General features: G+C 44.2%; 1 protein-coding gene across 1 annotated transcript in view; it reads left to right on the plus strand.

Annotated features, from left to right (window-relative positions):
- Positions 1 to 1,810: 1,810 nt before the first annotated feature.
- Positions 1,811 to 15,250, plus strand: part of SND1 (staphylococcal nuclease and tudor domain containing 1) — a 408,513-nt gene continuing 395,073 nt past the window's right edge. Inside the window, exon 1 of the mRNA XM_001502591.6 lies at positions 1,811 to 2,321. Coding sequence (XP_001502641.2) covers positions 2,244 to 2,321 — 78 coding nt within the window. The 5' untranslated portion in view covers positions 1,811 to 2,243. The remainder of the gene's footprint in view (positions 2,322 to 15,250) is intronic.

Genomic DNA, 15,250 nt, shown 5'->3' on the forward strand with positions numbered 1-15,250 from the left:
CTACCTCGTCCTGATGATTTATGCCCTTGTGTAATCCTCTCCCCTTGAATGTGGGCTGAAACCAGTGGCTCTTCTAATGAATAGAATACGGCAGAAGTGATGGGATGTTACTTCTGAGATTAGGTTCAAAAAGACTCTGGCTTGCTTGTCCTCTCTTGCTCTCTCACTTTCTTGCTCTGATGGAAACCAGCTACCATGGTTGTGAGCTGCCCTATGGAGAGATCCACGTAGCAAGGAACAAGAAACTGAGGCCCTCAGTCCAACACTCCTGAGGAACTAAATCCTGCCAACTACATCAGTGAGCCTGGAAGCAGATCCTCCCATAGTCAGATAAGGGAACTTCAGATGAGAATACAGTTCCTATTGACACCTTGATTGCAGCCTTGTGAGAGACCTTGAGGCAAAGGCACTCAGCTAAGCCATGCCTGATTCCTGACAGAAACTGAGATAGCAAGCGCTCATTGCTTTCATACTTAAGTGTTGGGGTAGACCGTTATGCAGCAATAGATAACTAACACAAGGTATTAGAGAAGTAACTGAGCGAGAGGGTTATTCCTTTTAAGAGATTTTGACCAGAGAATGAGGTGTGTTGAGTTTACAGTTTCAGCCATGGAGCAGTTGGCATGCTTCATCTGTCCCGAAGAGGGTGGGTAAAGTGGTGCAGAGGTCAAGTTCACCGAAGATGAGGTCAAGGAGCTGAGCGGTGAGGGTATTCAATCAGTCAGGCTCATAAATGTTGAAGTCATTCAGGATCATTGGGTGGAGAAGAGTGTACACTAGGGGTCAGTTTCAACGAATGACAGGTGGCAGTTGACAGACAGAGAAGACAACCATCTCAATGAGAGGAAGAGTGGTATAATCAGGCGGAATGAGCCTCCGTAAGATTTTTATTTTTGAAGAGAGTGACAAGTTAAGGTATGGAAGGGGCACTAGGGATCTAGGGAGGTGTTGATCCCAAAACGTGACCCTGGGATATGTGAAGTGTGAGAGAATAAGCAACCTCTTCTCAAAAGAGCTACCGGTGAAATGGTGCCCTCAGTGTAGAACCAAGTTTTAAGATTAAGGTTAAATGGCATAAAAGCAAGATGTGTCCTTGGTTCCACATCGTGGGCACTCGAAGAATATTAGTTGTCTCTACTCATTGACTTAAACATTTGTACGCCCTTGCTCTGAGACCTCTTGCCTCCCATCTCTTTATTCAAAAGGGACTACTGCTAAGTGAAGGGATGGGATCCGGCGGTTGGAGGCTTTTCACACTTGGTCAATGAGCTGCTTCCTCCCGGGCCAGGAGCAGTATATAGCAAGACTGTCCCCAACCTCCCTGGCGCAGCTGGGAAGAGCTCAAAAAAGAGGGTCATTCTCTCCTTGTCCTGCACATCACCCCTTACAACAGATTTATTCCTTCCACCAATAAACATTAATCGAGCGCCTTCCAAGCGGTACACACTGGCAACACAAATAGGCAGCGAGGGCGCGCGGCGGCGTTCCGGGTCAAGGCTAAGATCGGTAGGAGGTTTCACGACGTTCAGACTTTTCCAAGTTCTCCACACACTTCTATATGAGGTAAAATGTCGGAAGTCGGTGTGCAGCCAGTACTGAGATCTCTCCGGGTCTTGGCCTCGTTGACTGTGCGTTCCCAATCTGGGCAAGCCCTCCTGGAACTGGGGCACACGTGGGCAGTCCCGCGGCCCACAGGGCGGGGCGCGATGGGCGGGGCCAGGCCGGAGGGCGAGGCTGGCCCCGCCCCCCGGGGCTCCCATGGCCCCCTGCGCCCCGCAGCCAGATGCTGACGTGTCCTTTCCTTCCCACTACAGCTCCCGACACTACCTGCTACGGCTGCCCCGGAAGTCCCGCCCCATACTTAGCCTGTCACCGCAAATCAGCTCTTTCAGCGCTTCCTGGAGTTCGCCACCCGTTTTGGGACCAAGGGGCGGAGCTCCGCGAACAGGGTGCCTATTGGCTTGAGGTCCGGCGGGCTCTGGGCGCTAATTGGCCGGAGGGCGGTGGCGTTCTGGCACGCTTGCGCGGCGAGTAGAACGTGTGGCGGCGGCGGAGATCGCGTCTCCTCTTTTGCTCCCAGTCCCGCTGCTGCTTCTGTGAGCGCACGGCGCGTCCGTCCCGTCCATCGCCTGCAGCCGGTCGCCCGCCTGCTGCTCGCCGCGGCGGCCTCTCACCAACACCGACACCACATTGACATCTTTAAGCCGGTCTCCGCCTTACTCGCTGCCTTTCCGTCTCTACACATGGCCTCCTCCGCGCAGAGCGGCGGCTCCTCCGGGGGACCCGCGGTGCCCACCGTGCAGCGGGGCATCGTCAAGATGGTGAGAGCGGGGCCCTGAACGTGACCCCACTGCCCGCCCCTGGGCGGGAGTCTGGCGCTGGCTCCTCTTCCTCTCCCGCCAACCTGCATGGTCTCCCAGATCCCCTTTCCTCTGCCCCCTTCCTCACTTTTCACCCATTCTCGGAATCCGTTCTCTAGACGGAACACGACACGGACTCCCGATGGTACTTTGCCTCCGGGACACCTTGGCATCGGGTCACAGTGATTTCCGTGGTCGCGGCACTCAGATCTCCTGGCTGTTTATCAGGATAGATCGATTACTGATTGATTAACGGAGATAACTCGTTAATATCTGTCCTCCCATCCCCCGTCCTTCTGTCCATTTTGACATCTGCTGAGCACTTTGCAGTTTTTTGAGATCCTAACGCCGGCTCTTCCCTGGAACTCTAGGAGTACTTGGCCATCTTGAAGCTTTTCTGTTTCCACCGACGCTGAGTTACTTACTCCAAGTTTTCTCACTTTCTGGCCCTCATTTCCCGTCTTTTTCCCTCTACCTCTTGTCTCAGGTCTGTAGTTCTGAGGGCTCCTGATATTTGTGCTTTCTTTCCTTTTGACTCTTAAAATGTTAGGCCGGTAGGAATGTTAGCGATCATTATTGTTCCCCCACCCCTTACAGATAAGAAGACTGCTGGTTTGAAGCCGGCAAGTGACTTGCCTAAGGTCACGTGGTGGTTTGGGTTGGAGCCAGGGCCAGAGCTCAAGTGTTCTGAGTCCCAGTCCCCGGCTCTAACACTGTAGATTCTGCCTGGTTTTATATCCCCTCACTCCCTACATTCTTACATTTTTTATTTAAAACCCTGCAGAGTTCATTTAAATACATTTATCCCCAGCTCCATGATACTTTTGTAGTGTACACTCTCTTTATCACTTGTCCCGTCTGTTGTCCCCCTAACCCTCCCAAATCTTGGGAACCTGAGATTTCTTGTTTGTTACCAGGTTTTCTGGTTGTGATGACCACAGACTGCTAGGTTTCATTTTAGACTGCAATTCTGACTTTTCCATCTGGAACAGCAAATATCCTTTATGACACTCTCAAAGCTCCACATATTTTTGCAATTGTAAAAAGTGTAAAAAGCATCTGTTTTCTTGGCTCATTGTCTTTCACAGGATTAAAATGTTCTTCAGCTTGTGTGTGTGTGAATTAGATTTCACGATTTTTCTTTTCCTCCCTAATTCTCATGTATTCATTTCTCAGGTAATATTCTGCTGCCAGCTGAGATTCTTAGGGTTTTCAATATTACTTTCCCCCTTTATTTACACATAAAAGGAACTTCAGAATTTATCAGAAACTGAATGAGAAGGGAATTTCCAAGGTCCGCATATTTTCCCCTTTGAAATATTGACCTGACCCATGAGAGGATTATCCTGAAGTGGCTCCTCTTTCATTAGCTTTTTCATTTGCACTGATCTTTGCGTTTATCATAGGAACAAAGCATTGCTTGGTGGTCTCATGGTGGGGTTGCCTGAGTGGATCTTTTTGAGTTTTTCCCTTTGCTAAGGCTTGAACTTTTTTTAAAGTCTCCTCTCGTTTGTGGGGTAGGAGTGGAATGAGGCTCAGCATATTTTTGCTTGTACCAATGTTGGAGGCTTCCAGGGCATCTGGATTCTGTGAGGTGACCATGCCTGCCCACAGATTACCCCCATGGATACTGAATATCAACAATCACTTGTTTCTTAAGGGTCATATCTTATGCTGAGTATTCTGTTTATATTATCTCGTTTATAATACCTGACAAGGGATAAGATTATTGGCTACATTTTACAGTTGTGTAAACTGAGGTTTAGAAAGAATAAAGTTTACCTGAGGACAGGCACTTTTTGTTGATAATAAGAGGCAGAGCTGGAACTTGAACCCAGGCCTGTGTGCCTCTGACTCCAGGGCATGAGTTTATAATGTGGAGGGTGGGGCCTGTGATGCATGGCTGCAAAATTGCAGGAAAGTGAAGCTGACTGTAATTGAGTTGAGGAGAGATTAGATGTTACTCCTTGTCTTGTCCTGGAGCTGCTATTGTGGTAAGTGATTTCATTTAGTGCTTACGGTTGTTTATGTGCATAAGCGTGTGGTGTGGAAGACACCTTCAAGTCTGGGAGGAGGCTTTTAAAATTCAGTGATTGAGTAGCTTCTGCTGTTTTCCTGTGACCAAACTGCTGGGAGAGGGTGGGTGAGTTCCAGGCAGGGATTAGGGGAGGGAGGCCTGGTGAACTGCAGGCAGATTTGTGTCAAGCTCAGAAGCCTTGTCTGGAATGAAAAATCGACCTCTGGCAAATTGCTCTGTGTGAAGCTCTTCTGCTAAGCAAAGTTGTGTTTTCCTGGAGAGTAATTGTTTCCAGTGGTACTAGGAACTATTCGTAAGAACTCTGCAAACGAGAATGAAGCTCTACGACAGAGGAAAGTGACAAGGAAATTGTTTGATGAATAGGAAAACAGTAAGTCACCGCTTTTCTGCCTTTTGAGAGAGGGGCAGAAATGGGAACACTGAATAACCAGAGGTGTCTTTTCTGGGTGAGCCCTCCAGATTTGTCTGGACTCAGGCTGAGCTGAAGGTCTAAAACGGTCTAGGGTTGAGGTGTGCTGCAGTGAAGGGAGTAGCCCTTCCTCTTTTTTGGCAAAAAGAATGAGTTATAGGGCCATGGAAGGTGCAAGTTTCTTCTGGTCCCTACCTGGCAATCGTAGTAAGTCCTTGTTACTTTTTTTAAGGTTGAAGAAGAAAGAACTTGTGAATCAAGTTGTAAATCTTTGCGTTTGACTAGTTTTTTAAAATGATGGTGATGGTAGAGGCTGTGTCTGCTAATGAGAGTGGGAGCAAAGGGACGGAGTTGGTTCTGGAATGTGTTTAAGAGGAAGTGGGCAGTAAGTTGACACAAGCATTTTGGAGCTGTTCTCTTACTGAAAAGGCAGTGAGATTGGTGGAAAAACCGAAGGTGGATTTATATTTTCTGAGTTGGGATGAGACAGGCAAGTGTGTGGGCAGACAAAATATAACCTGGAAAAGAAAATGTCTCTGTCAAATCAGATATTATTTTCTCACAACCCTCAAGGATTCTAACTCCAGGTTTCTTTGAATAATTTGCCAGACTTTCGTTAGCTGCAACAGAATATTGTCAGCATATGTTAAATAGAGGAGGTTGGGAGAAGTCTTGAGGTACTTAGTATAAAATTCAGTCACCCCACTTAGCAGCTACTTAGAGATGGCTATTTTCTCTGGCTTTACTGATCTGATTTACTTTCTGCTTTGGGGAGAGAGCCCTTTTCTATGTCTTTTCACTCCAGCTTTCCCCTCTAACTCAGTATGTTTGCATGTCTTTTTAAGCAGGGGCACACAGGCTTCTTTCACAACAGCAGAATGAATCTGCCACAGTTCTTGACTCTTCTGTGCTTATCAGAGGCAGCCATGGAAGCAGCATATTTTGTCCTGCTTGTGGTGTGGAAGGCCAAGGGAGGACAATGCCAAATCCCAGTTTCCATTTCACCCTACCCCATTTCATTGCCTAAAGGGGAAGGAATCCTTCTGCCAGTCTTTGGTTTTATGCTCAGAACCATGATTCTAACTAGGTGACTAAGGCGGAGAGGCACCTAAAAGGAAGAAATGGCCATAATTTCCTCCTTTGACGGGAATTGTGTTGCCAGGTTGTTGTAAAGTGGGGTGTAGACTGCCTGGTGAGTAGCTTAGGAGAACTTTCTCCCGTGTACAGCTTGTAGGAAATGCTACCTGTAAATTAGATCATTATAGCTAAGCGTTTCTTAGCTTTCTGAACTAACAAGTATGAAGAATGTGCCTTTCCAGAGTGTAGTGGCGACAGAGTAGTAGTCTGTTGAGCTGCTCCTTCCTCTGTGAACTTAGCTCATGCAGACTGTGAAAGAAAAGCACCTTTCTTTAGCTGCTTAAAGTACTCGTATTCTACTAGTCAAAGGGACAAGGCAGCTGAACAACAATATTTTAGTAGGGCCGTTTGCGAAAAAATAGGATGGAAGGCTTTTTCCTCTAGTTTTAAAATTGCCCACTTCCTAAAAGGTGAGCATGGTAGCTTTCCATCAAGGTTATAAGTAGAGGAGCACTAAGTTTTTACTATAGCCTAAAGGCTTCCTGTCATTTTTCCTGTATGAAACGGAAGCAGCCATCTGGCTCTAGCCATGCTAAGTGGCTTCTGCCCTGTGCTAACTAATGTTATAGAATGGTGAGCAATCGTATTTCCTTTCTTTCTTAACAAATTGTATTGATCATCTACTGTGTTAAACTTTGTCTGGATATTGGAGAAACAGTGGTAAAAAAGTAGATCAGATTCTTGCCCTTATGATTCATGGAGGAGACAGACAGTAAACATCTAAACAGGAAATAAGCATGGTAATATAAGAGTGATTTCAGGTAGAGGAATGGGACAGAGTGGTTGGGAGTAAGGGAAGGGGTGGCGCCTTTAGATAGGGTGTTTAGGAAAGGCTTCTCTGAGTATTTGTGCTGAGATCTAATGGACATCAAAGAACCAACCAGAGGGGAAGTGTGTTCCTGGCAGAGGGAACAGCAAGTGCAAAGGCCGTAGGGTCTCCACTGATGATTATTTTCAGTGTTTTTTTTGTAGCTCTTCAGTTTCTTCAAGTTCAGTGTTCCATATAAATGCTATGGGTTTAACCTGGGCTATTAGTATATATGTTTTACTGTGATAAAAGGCAGACAGGCAGTGGAGGTGGTGGTTGTTCTGGTACCCTGGTAGATCAATAGTTGACATTAAGTCCACTGAATAGATATAAACACTGGGAGACTGATAAAAAAATACTTGCTCTCTGTCATATTCATTTTTCTTACAGGGCCAAGACTAAGGTTTTTTTTTACTTCCTATCAGCCCATCTGTTTATTCCTATCTGTTTATTCCCAAAGTGACTACCTTCCAATGGAGGGGACCTGGATGAAAGGTTAAATGCCAAGAGCAGGCTCAATGAGAGTTAAATAGCATCTAGAATGTGTTAGTGTTAATACTTCTGTTAGCATTTTATTACCGCATGGAATTTACTGCTGCTCTGATCTCTGGCAACATGTTTTTTCCCCTCTTTTTTCTCCCCAAAGCCCCCAGTACCTAGTTGTATATCCTAGTTGTAAGTCATTCTAGTTCTTCTATGTGAGATGCCCCCACAGCATGGCTTGATGAGCAGTGTGTAGGTCCACACCCAGGATCCAGACCAGCGAACCCCAGGCCACTGAAGTGGAGCGTGCGAACTTAACTGCTACACCATTGGGCTGGCCCCCTAGCAACACTTTTAACCTAGTAAGCTTTAGCCAGCAGTGATGGTGGGAAACAAACTAGCATGCTTCAGAGCTCAAACTAGCAGTCAGGAAGGAACTAGCTCATGCGCAGGGTGGCTTATTAACATGAGTGGAGACTTCTGAGGCTGGGTGGTGATCAGGTCTAGTAATAAGTGGGCAAATGATTTGGTGAGTCTGTGCCCTGGTTTACTTGGAGAGTGAAATTTGGGAAATAAGTGAAAATTTTAGTTCCATTTGTAAGCCAGGTTTTTGAATCCAGGTCAGAAGGTTCTAAGGCCTGTTGTGCACTCACTCACCAGTGTGGGCTACCTATCCAGCTGACAGGTGCGGCTCTAGCAGGGGGTGCCGTAGTATCTTTTGGAATCTGGTCTTTGGATTTATTTTATTTCGTTTCTCCAAGGAGTAGTATAGCTAAATCCTGTAGGAAATTCCTTGCCTTATCAGGGACAAGGCCCTGATAAAGTGGTAAAGTAAAGGGATTCAGCTCTCACTGGGCTTATGTAGCTTTTCCTCTTTATTTCTTGTTGGGAGATGGGTACACACCCAGTTTCTGTTGCTACTTCCTCTCTTGGGAGACTGACATATGTTTTTTGTTTTTACAGCAGAAATTGATGCAGAATCGCAGGTTGTGAACATTTGATGCAGATGGAGTGTTGTGGGACTTCACTTATTTTCTGTGAGACTCAATATGATAAATTAATGTTGTTTTCCTCACTTAGCTCTAATGTTTAGGGAAAAGGAGAACAGTGGTTTCTCTTGGCATCTTTTAAAAATTAGAAAGTTAAGCAACTTACAGGGAAAATAAACCTAATGAAAATTTAGGTGACATTTTCAGATGTCGTTTTTGAGATGTTCAATCTCCAATATAAACTGGGCTTGGCACATTTTCTCCATTATATGCTTATGACTAGTGACTTAAGGCACCATCTCCTCTCTCTCCGTCTTAACACATTTTGAGGTGCTTTAAGTTCTCTATATGTGGGAAGTAGTCTTCTTGGGGTGGTCTTATAACACCAACCTATGTGTAATAGGAGGAATTGAGATTTGGGGAATCTGCTTAAAGTTAATAAATCTAATGTATTAACATTGTCCCTGGGAAACAACCTGGCAGAGAAGAGGGATCTTTGGCCTAGGATTCAGGGGATAAAACTTCTAGCCCAGATGTGGCTGTTCTCCATCTGGGTGATGTGGGGTAAGATATTCCACCTCTCAGACTCTTTCCTCTTCTCTTGAATGAAGCAGGCTCATTGTCTCTAAGCTCCTCGCAGTCCCAAAAGGCTGTGATTTTATAAGGAACTTTATATTACATGTCTTTTAGGTATGAAGCAAAGCTGAGAAATCTTATACCTTATGGTAGGCTTCACTTTGAATTGCTACTTATCCTTCATGAAACAAGTTTGTCCCATTGCCTTGTTTTTTTTTTGTTTTTTTTTTGAGAAGGTGGATTAGTTGAAGTATGGTTTTCTAGTGTGGGAGACCAGGGAGTTAGAATGTGAATTAGACTAAGTGAGCAGATAGTGGAGTGGATGGAGGGTGGATAGAAGTGAGCCAGTGAGGTTCTTGGCTTCAGTAGCGGTATCCGGATAGACTAGTGGGATTGTTTGCTTGGGACCCAGAAGAACGTGGTACTGGTGAATTTTATTTACAAGTCTCACCTCTACTTCTGAACGCAGGCTGACATTCTCCTGGGGCAGCAGGTCTTGACTTGAGAAGGGTGGGGATGAGGAGGGCACTCGGGGAACCTCTAGCTCGTGGGTAGAGTTTATTCTGACCTTGCTCTTGATTCGGGGAGTCTGGTGGGAGTGTGGGGCTTGAAAGGGTTCTGAGCTCTGCTTTTCACACTTTGAGGCCAGAACCTCTTCCTTTAGATCATTCTAATTGTCTTTTGCAAATCTTTCCCACTTCCACTTAATGTGCAAGTATAGGAATCATCTTAATCTGTTCTTGGTAGTTCCTCACATGGTTTCTTTTCTTTTGAGTTTATTTTTTATTGTAGGCTTTCTTAAATCCTCTCCGGGAGTAGATTAGAGAGAGAAGGAGCCCAGTGATTTCCTAAACAGGTCCTTGCATCGGGGACCACCTAGAAGGACTTCCAGGGGCACTGAATTAGAATCTCTCTGTGTGGCCTGGGAATCTGTATTTTTAAAAAGCCATTCCTAGGTGATTCTGAAAGAGTCAGTTTGGGATTGATCCAGGGGCTGGCATTTGAGACCCTCTGATCTTGTTTAACTTCTGTACCGTATGTCGTTGAAGGGGCAGGACACAAATGACAGGAGAAGTATATGTTTGTTGAAGCGGGTGCATGAGAATTTCATGAGGAGAGGATAGTGGTTTCTCTCTCTCTCTTTCTCTTTTTAGCACTTGTCTTGACGGCTCCCAGGACACTGCATTGCTTTTAATCTGTAGCTCAGTATTGGGTTGACGTCCTCAGGGGTCCATTTACAGTGACTGTGAGATCCTATTCCTGGGTCATAAATGACAGCTGAGAAGTTGTTTTATGTGCCTGATTTAGGCCATATGCTCATTTTAACACTCATCTGCCACTTTTTCTTCTATTCGCATAGATTCCCAAGATCTTCCTATAATTTGGCACCAATAACTTGGCACATTATTACTGTGGAAGTCTTTAGTGTCATCTGTAAACATGAAGATTCTTTGCTTCTTCCTTTCTGCTCTTGTAATCCTTAGGAGCCACACGCTTGGGCCTTTTGGTTTGTCTTTATCTATCCAGTTTCTTGTTTATAAGCCCCATACTTAACAATAGTAAAACCCAAAATACCTCTTTGATGGTCCTAGTCTTTACTTTTTATTCCACTAGCTTGTCTAATATGGAAATAAAATTTTCTTATAATTCTCAAGTGTTTGAAGTCCTTATGATTAAGGGTCACATTTGCAGTTGCCTTGGTGACCTTTCCTCATTTTGACCAATAGTTTTCTAGTTCATCCCTGAAGTCCTTCAAAATGCTCAGATGGTGCCATCCAGTATTAGTGATTTAGTAATTATTGATATTTAAATTTTGGACTGAATTCTTGTTCACAGGAATACATACTTCAAACAGTATAGAAGTATGTAAAGTTAAATACGAAAATCTCTGTCCGTCTGTTTTCACCATTCACTCTCATTCCCCTAGGTAAACGTGCTTCCAAACTTTTGTCATGCAGGTATATGTACCCTCCCCCCTTTATTTATTTTCTAAGAAACAGAAATGTGGTCGTAATATGTGTGTCCTTCAACTTTCTTTTTTTAATTAATTGTCATGACTGTCTTTCTATGTCATAATTGTAGATCTGCCTCATTCTTTGGTGGTTGAGAAGTGTTCCATAGTTTGGGTGTATTTCCCTATGCGTTTTTTCCCGTTGATGCGTGTTTTTGGTTTTTCATGATTGTATACACGGCTCCACTGACTGAACATTCTTTTATACATCTTTGTGTTCTTGTTTTGGCATTTCCATAAGAGAGATTCCTAGAAGTGCAAGCACTGGTACCTTTTAATATCACTTAATGTTTTTGGTGGTTGTAGGGGGCTTTACTTATATTTCACTTGTTTATTTCTTACAAGTACTATCTTGGATACAATTTAGGGCAAAATAGTGCTTAGCATCTCATTAATCATTTCATGTTTAGTGGTCTTATTTCCCTAGTCAGAGTATCCTTGAAAACCACTTTGACTGTTCAGTGGAGGGCAGGGCCTGGTACCTGGGGATCATTAAATCACTACTTTTTAATTGTTTGAAGCCCCCAGGTGTTTTAAGTTCTTAGCATTTAAAGGAGAGTGGGCTCTTTGAGCTTTAGCCTCATCCACTTTCCCTGGGTTCTAGAGAACTCCATGACTAAAGGAGTCTGCAACTACAGGTGACATGAGGAGGTGAGAGGCAAGGTCGTGTGAGAAGTGTGACTTTTTCCTACAGGCTGGCACATAGCTCCTCCTCTTTTTTCTTGTTCTTATTGGATAAGACGGTGGAGAGGGGAGTGGAGCAGGGGTGGTGGTAGGCAGGGCCGGGTCCCATGTTGGGAAACCCTGCCAGTTTTAGAGTTGTGTGGAGAGACCAACCAGGGGAGTCAGTTTCGCAGCCTTTCAGTCAAGTGCCGATCCCAGCCCTGGTAATGGTTTACCCAAGGTTCCCCAGGCTTCAGGTGCGTGTACCCCCACCATGGTTTTAGTGGATCAGAGCACTACCTCTACTTTTATTTAGTTTGAAAATCTCTTGGACAATCAGCTGTTTTTAAATTGAAATATTATTTTAAAAGGAAGCTTAGTTTCACTAGTAAAAATGGAAGTCTAGTATTACTTGCCATAACTAGAAAGTACCTTTAAAAAGACCCACAGTGAAAACAAAATGTTACTAAATTCTAGCTAGGTACTGTGTTTTGCAGAGGGCCCTGAAGGAAGTTTAACAAGTGGTGGAGAGGTGCTAAAGGCTTCCTGCCACCAAACTGAAATTTCTTCTGCATTTAATAGGAAGAATTGAAAGAGAATTGAAAAGGGCACAGTTCTTATGTATGTGTAAGTATCAAATGCTGGCACATATAGTGTTTGTAAACCACCTAAAACAAGGTTTTTTTTTTGAAAAAAAAAAACAAGCCCACACTTGGGGAAACAGAGACATAACTTGTGTCTTGAGAAAGAATTGAACTGATTTTCTGGGGTGGCCGTGGTTCAGCTCATTGGCTTCACTGATGACTAGCCATATAACCTTGGGGAAGAAATTTTACCGCTTCATGTTCCAGCTTTGCCTGTAAACGGGCATAATAACAGTACTTGCCTCATGAGGTTGTTGCTGATTAAATGATAGGACGCGTGTAAAACGCTCAGGACTGTGTCTAGCACATGTGGTGTTCAGTAACTATTAGCTGATATTAGTGGTCCAGCAGTTTCCATATCCATCCCCAAGTTGGATGGGGATGACAGTGGGACTGGCTGAGGTAAAATGAGAGGAATAAGAACATCTGGCAAGTTTTGTGATATTAAAGTTGCTCAATTTAAAGGATTGGCTTTAGTTTTGAGATTATATTTCTTCTCCTTTTCTTTTGCTAAAATATCCATTACTTTTTAAGTAATGTGATGACATTTGTTTTCTTTAATGTCCTGGGCAGAAATAAAAAGTAGATAACATGTCAGTCCCTAAATTTTAGGGGTTGGGGAACCACGGTCTGTGAAATTTAAAAGTCTGAGAACCCCTGGTATAGCAGAAACATGTGCACTGGCAAATGTGTATCTCTTCTGAGCTTCAGAGGTATCATCCATTGAACTATTAGGAAAGATTAAACAGATTTAGGTAATGTGTGGAAAGCTGCAGTTGTGGTGTGAATGTAGTTGTTCAGTGGCACAGGTGGCTAGTTAGGCAAAAATACGACACGCAAAGTTGTATTTCCTCTCAACAACCTCTAGCCTCTGGTACTCTGGGACAGGCCTGCGTTTCATCTCCCTCCTCCAGTATGCTTATCACTGTGTCTCTCCCCCCACCAGAGAAACAACACTTATCAAAACTCGAAGTTGATATATTTAGAACAAACTTTTCACTACAATGTAAAACATTTTACATTTACAATGTAAAACAAAAAAATTTGTTTGGGGGTTTTCTGGTCCTCCTTGCCAACTCCCCAAACCGGCAGTCTCCCAGGGAAGAACGATGTGTAGAACCAGCATAAATTGGTTCTTTGCAAGGAACTGCCCTTTACCTCGCTTCAGCCACTTTGTAAGGACAGGGCTTTGTGGTTCACACCTGTTGTCTTGGCATAATTCTCAGTAACACCCGTTTTTCACTCTCAGAGTGTCCTGATTTGAGTGATAAAATGTACACTTAGTGGGTTTAGTAAGAGCAGTCAAATCTGGGAGAAAGAGTGGGGGGTGCACAGTTCACAGAGATCAGTACAACAGAAGGGAGATGGTTCTGTAAGTCTAGTTGCTGGGATGGCCTGAAAGGAGGAGGGCCTCCTGGTGGAGAAGATAGCCTTTTATGGAGAGTAGGTAGCCTCGGCCTGAGACTGCAGGCTGTGCGCTTGATTCTGGGTACAGCTGTGGGCTGATGAGGTTTTAGTTGTCAGTCTCGTTAAATTGTTGCTGCTAACTTGAGTCAGGTAGCTTTGTTTTATGGTGGAAAGGAGAACTTGTGAATTTAAACACTGATAGTTTTCTTGGAGAAGTGAGTGAATTGGAAAAGTGAGCTGTGATAGTTTCAGATCAGTTTATTTTCAAAATCTTTTCTGGGGAGGTGGTGAAAGTGACAGGTCTTGACAGACAAAGCAATAAAATGGATGAGATAAAAGGCAGGAGAAATGGGTAAGTACAGGTGGGAATACACAGATGTTCTTGAAAGCAGCTGTGAACAGTCTGGATTCAATATTCAAGGTTAAGGCAACTTGCCTAAAATGACTAAGGGTTCCTAGAAGTTTGTGGTAGAGAAAGGAACAAAAAATAAGTCTTCTGAGTTTTTGTTTCCATCTCCAGAATACACTAATGTGATGTTAGTAAACTTTTTTTGTGTGTGAGGAAGATTGGCCCTGAGGTAACGTTTGTTTCCAGTCTTCCTCTTTGCTTGAGGAAGATAGTCACTCAGCTAACATCTGTGCCAGTCTTCTTCTATTTTTTATATGGGATGCTGTGACAGCGTGGCTTGACGAGTGGTGCTACGTCCATGCCGGGGATCCGAACCTGCAAACCTGGGCCGCTGAAGTGGAGTGCATGGAGTTAACCACTGTACCACCCGGCCGACTCCAGTGAACTTTTAAACCTAATGAATTCTATTCCAGGAGGGAAATTCCATTGTTTTATAGCCTTTAATACCAGGGGAATTTTTTTTTTTTGCACCAACCCAAAACAGTGACTCATTATGCCAAGTGAAATTTATCTGCTTACCTCATAGGACTCTTCCAGGTCTTCATGAAAAGGAGTGCATTCTTTGCCTCCCTTTCCTTCCCTCTGCATGTAAGGGAGAGGGAGACTCTGGAGTCTCTGGGTCCTGGAATCCCGCTGAGATCTGTTATTCTGTGTGCAGTAATTGCTGGTGTTATTACTGTTGGCAGGTGAACCCTTTCACAGCCCAGAGGCCGGGAGGCTGCCTCTATTACTTAAAAGCCCAGTTATCTTGTTAAACTCCTCTCCTGTGAGAGCTTTAGTATCTCCTGAGACCTCCCGCAGGCTCTCTGTGGGGCAGAGGTGCAGCTCCTGGTTAAGCCTGCGCTGCCCTGTGTCAGTCCTTGCATTTTAGCTCTAGAGGAATAATTTTCTGTTACATAGCAAGGCCGTGTAGGGCTGCTAGCTGGACTGATGGGTTTCCATTGAATTCCTAAGAGGTCCTGTGTGGGTGCTCTTAATGAAAGTACCTCTCTCACTCTCGTGTCAGAAGAAGATATGTTTCTTTGATTAGCTGATGTAGAGAGAATAATAAACTTGGGACTCAGATTATCTGAGGAACGGGAACTCTTTTGAAAGTGGGTGATGGCACAAGGCTAATTGTAAAGATACCTACGAGTCTGAGCTGCCCATAAACTTTTATTTGATATTTTTATGCTTTATATATTAAAGAAGTTCATTTATTTTGTTATTCATTGGAGAGGGTGCCCCCCTCCCCCCACAAAATTGTGAGGGGAGTCACAGGGCTGTACATTACTTAGCATAGGGCAAGCAGAGTGTTATGGTTGTTTTTAGTAGAA

This window comes from Equus caballus, chromosome 4 (assembly GCF_041296265.1).
Source record: "Equus caballus isolate H_3958 breed thoroughbred chromosome 4, TB-T2T, whole genome shotgun sequence".
Classification (NCBI taxonomy): domain Eukaryota; kingdom Metazoa; phylum Chordata; class Mammalia; order Perissodactyla; family Equidae; genus Equus; species Equus caballus.